This window comes from Aplysia californica, unplaced genomic scaffold (genome assembly GCF_000002075.1).
Source record: "Aplysia californica isolate F4 #8 unplaced genomic scaffold, AplCal3.0 scaffold00220, whole genome shotgun sequence".
Classification (NCBI taxonomy): Eukaryota; Metazoa; Mollusca; class Gastropoda; order Aplysiida; family Aplysiidae; genus Aplysia; species Aplysia californica.
In genome coordinates this window covers 473,245-485,744 of record NW_004797490.1, presented here as the reverse complement: position 1 = coordinate 485,744, position 12,500 = coordinate 473,245, and the positions used below count along the sequence as shown (strand labels likewise).

Here is a 12,500-nt window from a genome sequence, read left to right as displayed (position 1 = left end):
GGAAAGAAAAAGCAGCAGTTCCCTGTTGAAGATCAGGCACAGTTATGAGCATGACAAGATGAATCAGCCCATTTGCAATTCTACTGTGTTTGAACGAGAAATGTCCACCCTTTGGGAATGGCATAAAGACACTACAGCTGGTCTCTGGCAGACACACACAAAGGAGGTTGAACAGCTTGGAGCTATATCATACACTAAAAAGGTTACACATGGAAAGTTGAGACTAGTTATAATATTTTTTGTAAGAGTTTTACAGCATTTTCAACACAATTCGTTTATAAAAAGCGCCAAGGATTAAAAGTGTTACAAGAGAGTAACTAACACAATATATAACAATGTCAGAGGTGAACAAGAATAAAAAGTTATAATACATACAGTCTAGTGTGGGTCTTGCTTGATTCTTGTTTCCCAACCAGCCCTTGCACTCCACAGAAAAAATGCAGGGTGTGAATTATAGCCGTGCCCTAATCTGTCCTCTTCCCTGAACCCTATCTGAGTTTCCCCATCCATTCACTGTCCCCTTAAAGTCAACCATTACTATAAGCCTAAAACTAAATACAACCCAAACCATCTCCTTAAAGTGAAGTCAACCACCACCATCCCCCTAAAGTCAACCTTTACCATCAGTTTGAAGCCAACTACCATCCCGTAAGGTCACCCACCATCATTCCCCTCTAAAGTCACCCACCACCATTCCCCTCTAAAGTCACCCACCACCATTCCCCTAAAGTCACCCACCACCATTCCCCTCTAAGGTCACCCACCACCATTCCCCTAAAGTCACCCACCACCATTCCCCTCTAAAGTCACCCACCACCATTCCCCTAAAGTCACCCACCACCATTCCCCTACCATCACCTTCCTCTTCCTGAAGTCAACGATCACTGTCCCCAAAAAATCAACCATCACTACTGTCCACTTAAAGTCAACCATTATCATCAGCCTTAAGTCAATCTTTACTGTTCCCATGGAGCAAACAACACCATCCCCCTAAATTCAACGGCAACCATCTCCCTAAAGACAACCATCACCATCATACCCAACAGCACCTGGACATAAATCTTAGCCCGAGCCTTCCCCGACTCTCCCCATAAAATAAATACCGTCATTCCCCTAACCTAAAGACAACTATCACCACCCTCACAAGCACCTGGACACATAAATCTTAGCCCGAGCCTTACCCTCCCCATACAACAACTAAATACAACTATCACCATCCTCCCTAGCACCTGAACATAAATCTTAGCCCGAGCCTTGTTCTCCCAATACAAAAAACACTGCCGTTTCCCTAACCTAAAGACAACCATCACCATCTTCCTTAGCACCCGGACATATTATATCTTAACCTGAGCCTTTCTCAATTCTCCCCATACAAGAAAAACCGCCATTCCCTTAACCTAAAGACAACTATCACTATCCTCCCTAGCACCTAGACACACAAATCTCAGCCTGAGCCTTACTCTCCTTATACTATATGTACAACAAATACCGCCATTCCCATTGCCTTAAGACAACCATCACAATCTTCCCTAGCACCGGACACACAAATCTTAGCCCAAGCCCTACTCTCCCCATACAACAAATACATGTACCGCCTTTCCCCTACTAAAGACAATCATCACCATCCTCCCTAGCACCTGGACATAAATCTCACTCAGTCTGACCCCGCCTCTCCCCACACAACAAATACCGCCATTCCCCTTACCTAAAGACAACCATCACCATTTTCCTTAGTAGCACCTGGACACACAAATCTCAGCACGACCCCTACTCTCCCCATACAACAAATACCCCCCTTCCCCTACTAAAGACAACTATCACCATCCTCGTTAGCACCTGGACACAAATCGTAGCCCGAGCCCTACTCTCCCCATACAACAAATACCCCCCTTCCCCTACTAAAGACAACTTCTATCACCATCCTCGTTAGCACCTGGACATAAATCTTAGCCCGAACCTTTCTCAACTCTCCCCATACAAGAAAAACCGCCATTCCCTTAACCTAAAGACAAACATCACCCTCCTCCCTCACAGCACCTGGACACAGAAATCTCAGCACGACCCCCTACTCTCCCAACTGACCACTGCCGCCGGTCCCATGGTTGTGCCGCGTGTGCATCGCCAGGTGCTCGTTCTTGGCAAAGACGACCCCGCACAGCTCACACTTCCAGGGCCGGTCCCCCGTGTGCGTGCGCAGGTGGCGCGCCAGTTTGCTGTTGTCTGCGAAGCCCGTGCTGCACACCTGACACTTGTAGCGTTTCTCCCCGAGGTGACGCAGCTTGTGCTTCCACAGGTAGCTGTTTTTGCCGAAGCTCTTGCCGCAGATCTCACAGGAAAACAGCCGCGACGACGATGACAACGACGAAGATGACCTTGACATTGCTGTTTTTGAAAGCGCCAAACTGTCACAGGGTAACGAGCTACCGCTACTGCCCGGCAGCTTTTCCACGGCAGACTTCGGGGAGGATGAGGTCAAGGTGGAGGAGGAGGAGTTGGAGTTATTGCCCCCTTTTAAGGCCAACATTTCGGCTCGGTGTGTTTTACACTGGTGTGTTTTCAGATTGCTGAGTCGCGCAAACTTGGCACGACACAAATGACACTTGTGTGGCTTCTCCCCCGAATGTGTCTTGAAATGTTTCTTGAGCGTGCCGGCCTGCGTGAACCCGGCGCCACACACTTGACACTTGTGCGGCCGGGCCCCCGTGTGGATCAGTTGGTGACGCTGAAGGTCGCTGGGCTGGGTGAAGGCCATGGAGCAGTGCTGGCACTTCCAGTCGCGAATTTTTTTCTTCTTGGACTGCAACTCGGCGTGCATTTTCCTCCACTTCGCCTTGGTCCTGTCGCTCTTGAAGGTGATCTCCCGCGGTGGGAGAGGAATCAGTGTCAGACTCGCTGGTGTGTCGTTCGGCTGTGACGCATCACCCAGCGTTGAACTTTTGTTCTCAGAGCGCAGCCCATCAGCGTTGTTGATCCCCTTAGAGCCGAGGACAGGGTAGAGAAGTTGATCGACGTGTTCAGTCATGTGATCTTCGAGAGACTCGAGGATGGACGTGGAAAGGAGGCAGACGGGGCAGACTACAGAGCACGCCCCGAGTTCCCATGGCAACCGTGAGGGATTTATAGAGGTGGGTGGCTCGTAGCTCCTCTCTGACCCGGCGAAGACGTCGTTAGAAACGGCGCTGGACGACTTTAACTTTAGTCTTTTCTGCAATGAGTATTGAGTTATTGGTGGCGAAGGACTGGCGGCCTTTTCTGAAAAGTCGAGAGCGGTCACATTCTCAGCTGCTGTCAATGGACCACCCAGATGTGGAAGGTCACCTGAGAGACTCGAAGACACCGACTGCAATAACGCCTGCAGATCCTCGAACTGCTTTGCATCTTGCGAAGAACCAATGGACTCCAACGTTAAGTCCGTTCGTCCGAGGCCAAACTCAGAGGGAACAAATAAATTGCTGGAATCTATCTTGTCAAGACCGGGGTGTTGCACCTCTTCCTCCTCCTCCCTTGCGTTGAGGGAAGTCATCAGCGGTTGCCCCATAGCACACATTTCGTCGTCGTTGTCATTATCCTCACCACCGTCGTCTAGCTCCCCGAGACCCGTGACCAAACAGAGCTGGTTGACCAGTGTCGAGCCCGGCCCTCGCACCAATCGAGTGATCAGTAGATCCTCACCGCCCTTACCCCTCACCCTGCACCTCAAGCTCCCAGTATGACCGTCTTTACCCTCAGAATTGTTCTTCTTGCATTTTCTCCGTACCCTACGAGTCCTGATCCTAGGGCACGTATTATTGTCAACATCATTACAACTGACGGCTGGCGGCTGGGACTCTCTTTTCAATGAATTCTCTAGAATCTTCTTCTCTGGATTGTTCTTCTCTGTAGGCCTAAGGATTTTCTCTAGAATCTTCTCTGCTAGAGCATTTTTTACCAAAACTTTCTCCCTTGATTTTGACTCAATCCTCTCTCCCCTCAAAGCTCTGAGCAATAGACTACCTTCTGGGCCAGAACTCAATGAGGCTGAGTTCGTAACCTTTTCATCCCGAGGAACCATCTGGGACGTTCTGTCTCCACATTTCTCAGGGGTACAGCTCAAGGGAACACTAGTTTCTATGTCGTCTTTTTCACATTGGGAAGCAGACAGCTCACTTTGTTTGTCAGAATGGGTGTTGTTGGCACTGAAGTCAACGATGTCACAGCTATGGTCTGACAGGCCGCAACATGCTTGACCATTCGAACCAGTTCTGTAAACGCAAACTCTCTCATTTGGATCACTGACTGAAGTCGTCTGACTCTTCTCAGAGTTGTCAACGACACTCGTTGCCACAGGTGATGGGTTTTCGTCTACGCACAATTCACGATCATGTCCCGAGTCACAACTCCTTCTCAAGACATTGACACAAGTCTCCTCACGAGGTCTCTCTATCACATTCACACTGACATACCCAGCATCATCTCTCTCCAACACCCTTGTTATGTTCCCACATCCTTCAAGTGGAGCGTTTCCTGCACAGGGTACCTCAGCCCCACCTCCCAGCTCCTCTCTGTAGGTACCGCTGCTAGTCCCATCCAACACTTTCTCAACAAACGGGCAGCTCTGAACCTCCACAGAAGTGAAAACAGTCGAGCTGTACAAACGTTTCCCTGCTGACATCATCTGTGCACTGATGACAAAGTTTTTGCTACCACTGTACGTGACACTGGACTGATCATGATGCCATTTCCCTATCCCATCATTCTCCACACGGGGGCCATCATCTTCCAAAAGAAGATCACAGTCATTCAAAACAAATTCTTTAGAATGTACACTTTCACATAAAAACATTCGGGTCTCATCTCCAAAACTTTTTCTGGGGCCGCGGCAAAGATATTCCAGTTGAAAAGTTGAAGAAACAAAGTCATTTTGTGATACCACAGCCTTCACACTCATTCTTCTCTCCAGAAACCTTCACCATTTGTTTTTCTCTTCACCGCTGTGTAAAAATATAAATTTCTTTGTGTTCCCCTACACTAGTTCACAGCCGTTTGTTTTTACTGTACGAGCACTACACAGGAGACAATCATGTAGGAGATGTAATCACAACTTTTGCAGTCGCTTGTTCCTAAATAAGGGTTAAGATATTTTGACTTTATTCAAGCTCTCTTGACAGAAAATTCTTCCATTTCTGTAGATCTACAAATGTAGATGGAAACGTCATGTCAGCAGTGAATGGGTTACGCTCAGAAGAAAAAAATCCTGGACTCCTTCAAGAGGTCATACAACTAGGTCACACAACTTGCACATGATCATCTCTATGACAGAGAACAAAGTTGTATCACTCAACAGCTCATTGATATAAGAGCTTAGCTTTAGCATACCATACTGGAATCAACCACAGTCAACAGAGGCATGAAAGTACATTGTAATCTTTGTAGTCGTGAGGAGTCCTGAGAGAAATGTCTCCGATTTGCGTGACATGGGCTTTTGTTGTCGGGACAAAATTGTCTCAAAACGACTGTCACAACACGACTCGCTCAACTAAAGGAGACTTCGGTCCTCTCATTATGAGCAGCCTCTGGTAACATCTTCCTCACACCTTCTCTGACCACACTTGTCAATGTTCTCTATCACTTCATCATCATCTGTGGAGAAAGAAGAAAAATTTGTCAAATAAAAAAGGGTCAGGCCTCAAACGATTCATTTGAAAAAATTAATAAATAAATAAAAACCCTTTAAAAGTTCAAATAGATTCTGGACATTTAAATATGGGTGAGGTTTTTGGATTTTTTTCTGCTTTAAATCAAATGACATGATCATACATTATAGAAAATTTAATAACCAAGAGAGACTTACAGAGTCTGATACAGTGGACACAGGCCGGTAATAACAGGGATCTGGTAATTACATGGATTTTAAAAATCCCTGCTTTTTCCTCCTCAGTGGAGCTCAATCAGTTATAGCAGGGACAAAGGCTCGTTAACAATGTGTAAAGTCACTCGCATTCTAGTGCCATATAATTGTCCATGACAACACGCTACCATTTGAAAAATTACATCTTCAAGCGTCAAATTTTCAAGAAAAGAGGAAGTATCATCTTTTTATATTTTTGTCTTGACCAGTTCATGCCGGCTTTAAACACGTCGGCATAAAACACGTTTCGGACTCAAGAACACTAAATGGCTCTTACTCTTAACAAATTTTTGCTGTATAAATTACACACCTTTAAACACGGTAACTTCGGCTTCGGGCACGCTTCATTTACAAGACAGTCAATACTTTCATGATGATCCATCGAAGTTCGAACAGTCTACACCGCAGCAGTGAGTGTGTATAGAGAAACACAAAGAACGCAAATCATGGAGACACCCACACGCGCGCGGAGAGGAAGGCAGAGAGATGCACACAGCTGCACGCATGGACATAGGACAGCCTAGGGCAAAGCTACACAGACAAAAGAAAATACAAAGAGAGTCGGGGAGGTGAGAAAGTGAAGCTAGCTGTGATTTTACCTTTGCTCCTCACTATCCGATAATCCTCATTATGTATCACGCGCGAGGTGGGATGAAGGCAGTGGCATGAATGTGGCACAGCGAGCAGTGGTACGCACAGGCAGTGTGAAGGCCTAGTGTGCTGTATCGTGACTGGCTGTCTAAATTAAGTTTTCATTTCCCATTCGACTACAAAACAAACAAATAAACAAATAAAAACTACCATGGCAGGTAAAAATGACAGAGCACACTTTTGCGCAACCACAACTTGCGAACAAAGGGAAATAACTCAGGAAATTTTCTACATAAAAATCTCTGGATTATGTCTACTTCGCACTCAAAGCACGCCTCGGCATTAAGCACGCTTTTATGCCTTCTCCCGATGACCTAGCTTAAAGCCAGCATGGACTGTATCAATTAGGAGGACTGGACAGACAAGTGAATTTAATAAGGGGAGAGGAAAACAACACACATTGTATGTGTTGTGCTGAAGGATGAGGGAAAACGGGAACAACACGGAGAATGTCATTCTGCTTGATAGGAGTTAAGTATTCAATATGCCTGGCTTTTAATTAAAGTCAAAAGTATTGTTGCGCCTTTGAATAGATTAAAACGCAATTACTCTGAGTCAGAGTGGACGATGGGAGTGTCCAGTGAAACTTGTCAGTCCTCAAGAGGACGGTTCCAGTGTCCGATCAGACTTTTATTTTTGGTAAGTGTTTTACGGCGCTCCCAATTGCATAAGGTCATCTGAGCGCATGGGACATACCTGATGTTTTCAGTTGGTAGGAAATTGAGAATTGTGAATTTTGCCCAGGAGGCGGGCGAAGCCTACTCTTGTCGATTTTAAACCACCAAGGGATCTTTAACGAGCGCAACTTGCACACGGGCCCTCCAAGATTCTTTTCCCTTGTTCGAGAAGGCTGGGAGTAGATCTTTCCTACCGGAAGATCACGGGTGTGGCAGAAAGACAGTAGTAAGAAGGAGCCAAGGAGTAGCAAGTAGAAAGGCTGCAGAAAGAGTCAGGAGCCCAGAGGAGGGGGCAAAGGAGGTGAGGGGGTGGGGGCAGAAAGACGAGACGAAAGCAGACGACAGATCATTGCTAGAGAGCAGGAAAGGAGGTGAAAGAATGAGGGGCAGAGAAGAAAATTTTTCGGTCGCTACCCGGATTCGAACCCGGGACCTTTGAATGAGAGACCAACACCTTTTAACCTCTAGGCCACGAGAGCCCCCTCCGAACAGATTGGAGAGTGCATGAAGTGTTACTGCGAGAGCGATCTCTTAGATTCTGAATCCGAGTAGCGTTTATTTTGACCCAGAAGTGTTCAATAAATAAATAAATAAATTGCGTCCTCTTTCACTTTGACACAGTTTTTGTCATTTCATAATACTGAGCATTTATCACGCATTTTATATACAGTCTATGTGCCGTTACGAATTTCACGAGATCTGAACAAAAATAATACTGGGTTAAACGGTTTTAAAAGAGTTAAATTGTGATAGTAGACATGCAACAGGCTGTGGCTGTAAAGTTAACCGTAAAATAGCTGAGTAGCTAAAACCTTATTTTAAGCAGGTTTAAATGTGCATATAAAATGTCTGTGTGAACAGGTGTCTCTGTGTGTGTGGATATGTGTTTTTGTGAGTGAGCGTAGTGTGTGCGTGTATTGTGTGTCATGTGTGTGTTTGTGGGTGTCGTGTGTGTGTGTGAGTTTCTTGTTCTCTCTCACACTGCAATTGTGACTCCATGGCTATTCGGCAAATGATTCGAGACAGAGATCCTGAAGACTGAAGAGACAGACACTATCTTAGACAGTTCAGTAGACAGACTACTTTCTACTGACTCTGAGAAGCGGGATATTCTGAGACTGAGTAGACCTAGATCTAGATCTAGATCTAGATTCTAGATAATTAGATCTGGATCTAGATCCAACCGACTAGATTAATTAACGTCTATTCTCTAGATCTAGATCTAATATCTAGATTCTAGATAGATCCAGCCTAATTTCTGATCATCGAGACTCTAGTCTAGTCTAATCTAGATCTAGATCTAGTTCTCTAGATCTCTAGAGATCTAGAGATCTAGAATCTAGATCTAGATCTAGATATCTAGTATTAACTACAAACAGACATTAGAATTTAAAGTTAAAGAGCAAAAATCTACCTGAACCATGGTACTTGCATGCACACAGCAAATTACCTTGCGAGAAACGACAAGGACGAAATGCATCAAACAATATTACGGGGATAGGCCTGCATGTAGTGAGCTCTCTCTTTGCGAACAGCTGATCGGAGCAGTGCTCTGGTCATTTTTTGGACTTCAATTAAAACCTCGAGATGTGGTGCTATGTAAGTAGGAAGTGTTCTATAGCAGTTGAAAAGCAAAGTTATTCGTACTCCACAAATGTCGCAGAATTCAGGAACCAAGAGCTGAAGTATCTCTGCAAGGAAATTCGCAATTACATGTCAGTTATAATAATAATAATGTTAATAATATAATGATAATACATGTAATAACTAAACATTAATTTCAGTTTGTAAGAAATTTATCATTTTGATCGGGTGCAGGTTAAGCCTACTCTTATCGATTTTGGACCACCAAGGGATTTTTAATGTGAGCATTTAGCACACGGGACCTCAGAGATTTTTCCCTTTTATCGGAGAAGGTTAAGGTGTAATTTTTTCTTCCAGAAGATTAGGGGTGTGGCGGAAAGACAGCTATGAGAAGGAACCAAGGAGTAGCAGTAGAAAGGCTGCAGAAAGAGACAGAAGCCCAGAAGAGGGGGCAAAGGAGGTGAGGGGGTGGGGGCAGAGAGTTGTGACGAAGGCAGACAACAGAATATTGTTAGAGAGCAGGAAAAGAGCACGGGACCAATTGAACGACAGACAAACACCTTGGCCTCAAGGCCACGAGAGCTCCCTGTCGTAGAGTTTGTTAAAAATTTAAACTCCAATAAAGCAGAACTATGTGTCATCCTTGTCTTCTAGATTACTCTCTGACACACACACACACACACACACACACACACACACACACACACACACACACACACACACACACACACACACACACACAGACAGAGACAGAGAGAGAGAGAGAGAGAGAGAGAGAGAGAGAGAGAGAGAGAGAGAGAGAGAGAGAAAGAAAGAGACAGACAGACAGACAGACAGACAGACAGACAGACAGACAGACAGACAGACAGACAGACAGACAGACAGACAGACAGACAGACAGACAGACAGACAGAGACACACACAGAGAGAGAGAGAGAGAGAGAGAGAGAGAGAGAGAGAGAGAGAGAGAGGGAGAGGGAGAGGGAGAGAGAGAGAGAGAGAGAGAGAGAGAGAGAGAGAGAGAGAGAACGAGAGCGAGAGAGAGAGATTTATTGTGTAGGCCTATTATCCTTGCCTTCTTTTCTTTGTCATTCACCTTAAATTCTTGCCTCTCACGACCGAATCAGCCGCTTATTTACAGCTGTTGAAAAGATTTATACGAGCCTCGAAAGACGTTCAACTTGTACCACAAAAACCCCCCCAAAACAAACTACACAGCAACTTGAAATATTGTTTGTCATTCTCGATTGCAATTGGATCTTATCAGTGACGTGTGTGAAGTGACAATTGAATATCTTGTCTTTATCAGTAGCGTTTGGGCAGTGACAATATCTTGTCTTGCGAGTTCGGATGCGTGCATGGGCGGTTGGCGGATGCCCTCGCTCTTAAAAATGTGCTTATTTACTCCTTTCCTTTCCTATAAACCACCCATCGTCCTCACTTCTCCCCTTTCTTTTTTCGAGTTTGCTTGTTTGTTTGTTTTAGTACGGTTTTACGGCGCTCGCAACTGCATAAGGTCATATGAGCGCCAAGGAGTGGATGTCAACAGAGAAGTCCAAACAGGGAATCAGGCTTACTCTGCTCACCTCTCTGCCTTCAACAGCATAAAGTCTCCTTCGACTATCAAGGCACCCCGCAAATAGCAGTTCACAAGAGAGTGACAAACGTACAAAAAGTAGAGGACAAATAACGAAAGTAAGGATGAGGGGGAAAAAAAACAGCAGTTCCCCCTATGTTGTTCCGGCACAGAATGAGCATGCCATTAGTACATCAGCCCATTTACAATTCTATTATGCATAACAACATGTTAATGCTGCCCGCCCCCCCCCCCCCCCCCCCACCTTTCGGGAATGGCCTAAAGACAACTTCAGTTAGTGGTACTATCCAGGGGAGGGGGGTGGCTTCATGTTTGTAAATTATTACTGTCTTCTAACACCTCTCTAATCTTCGACACTTTTATTTATGACCTAATTACCCTAGGTAAGTGCCGTAAAACTCTTTACTAAAAAAAAAAAAGTGCGGATGCCAACCCATGTGCAGAGAAAGGAACGCCTGCCTGCTTGTTTGGGGGGTTCTTTTTGGGCAAGTGTTTTACGCGCTAACAACTGCATAAGGTCACATGAGCGCGCGGAACACATTACTATTCTAAGTTGGTGGGAAATATTGAATGGCTGCTCTTATTGGCCCACATGGGCCATTTAATGCGTTGTTTTTCAATGTATTTCATACATGGTATTGTCCAAACTTGTTCTCTTTTATTTTTTCTCACTTTATCCCTTCTTGTTAATGTTTTCCTGAGGTATTCCATCTCGCACACATTTCTACAGATTTGATTGTTTGTCAGCGTGTTCCTGCAGTTCAGCGTTATTGTTATGCAGTAGACTTTGATCGTCTGCGAACAGTATTTCTTTTAGAATTTAGGTTCTCCGGATGTGGGCTTGCTTCTTTCGTCAAACAATCGATTACGGTATAATTGAGTTATTTCTTTGTTTACTCTAAGTATACTGGGTTGGATAACAAGATGAAGATGTGTAACTTCTTAGCTATTGTTCATCTTTTTATTTTTAGCATTAGACTGGAAAACTATATATTCTCAATTTAAAATATGTGTGATTGATCGACTAATTTGTTGAGCTATTTTTGAAGATGAGAGAACTTTTCGATCTTTCTCTATCTTAAATAGTTTTTGATTATTAAGATTATTAAGAAATAATAAATACGGCTATTGCTACTTGCATTCTGTATCCTTTATAACACAAATGAGTTTTTGTTATCTTTTGGGATCTTGTTGGTTTGGGGGTCATTCTAGATCTATACTTCCTTAATATTATAGTAGAAATTGACTTACTTTCATTCTAACTGAAAACTTAAAATGTTATGTCACTGGTGTAAAATATAATATTATTAACTTAAGCCTTAGAAAAGGGTATAATTTTAATATAAAATAATTTCTCTGATATTTAATGGGGATTTTGCTGTTGTATTTTCATTTAAAATTATCATTTGTGGATTTTTTGGGGATTTTTTGGGGGGATTTTTTTGGGGGGGCCCCGGCCGAACACAGGGGAGATAACTAGCACATTTGTGGGCAAATAATAGATTTTCTTGGGGAAATTTTATATGCCCCTGTGGGCCAATAAGCACTCCGATATTGAATTTTTCGGGTGACGGTCGAAGCCTACTCTTATCGATTTTGGACCACCAAGGGATCTCTAACGTGCACAGCTTGCAAACAGGACCTCCGTGATTTTTCGCCCTTGTCCGAGGAGACTAGGTGTAGATCTTTCCTACCAGAAGCTAAGGGGTGTGGCTGAAAGACAGCAGTAAGAAGAAGCCAATGAGTAGGAGTAGAAAGGCTGCAGAAAGAGTCAGGAGCCAAGAGTACAGGACGAGTGCAAAAGGGTATGGAGGTGGGGGCAAAAAGTGGAGACGAAAGCAGACGACAGAACATTGCGAGAGAGCAACAGAAAAGAAAGTGAAAAGAGACAACAATTTTAGAGAAGAAAAATCTCCGTCGCTATCCGGATTGGGCAGAAAGTGGAGACGAAAGCAGACGACAGAACATTGCTACAGAGAAACATGAAAGAAGGTGGAAGGAGACACCAATTTTAGAGAAGAAAATTAATGTCCGTCCCTGTTCGAATTCGAACTCTATACCTATTGAATGAGAGGCGAACACCTTACCCTCTAGGCCAAGAGAG

General features: G+C 44.4%; 1 protein-coding gene across 1 annotated transcript; it reads right to left on the bottom strand.

Moving 5' to 3' along the window:
• Window positions 1-868: 868 nt before the first annotated feature.
• On the bottom strand, window positions 869-8,962 carry LOC101856184. Its single transcript, XM_005099620.3, has 2 exons — window positions 8,666-8,962; window positions 869-5,619 (listed from the first exon to the last, which is right to left on the bottom strand). Exon 2 carries the CDS (start codon window positions 4,925-4,927, stop codon window positions 2,066-2,068), a length of 2,862 nt encoding a protein of 953 aa, XP_005099677.1. The 5' UTR covers window positions 4,928-5,619; window positions 8,666-8,962; the 3' UTR covers window positions 869-2,065.
• Between the last annotated feature and the right edge of the window lie 3,538 nt (window positions 8,963-12,500).

Coding starts and splice junctions, on each gene's coding strand:
- LOC101856184 (XM_005099620.3), bottom strand. CDS start 4,927: ATGAGTGTGAAGGCTGTGGTATCACAAAATGACTTTGTTTCTTCAACT.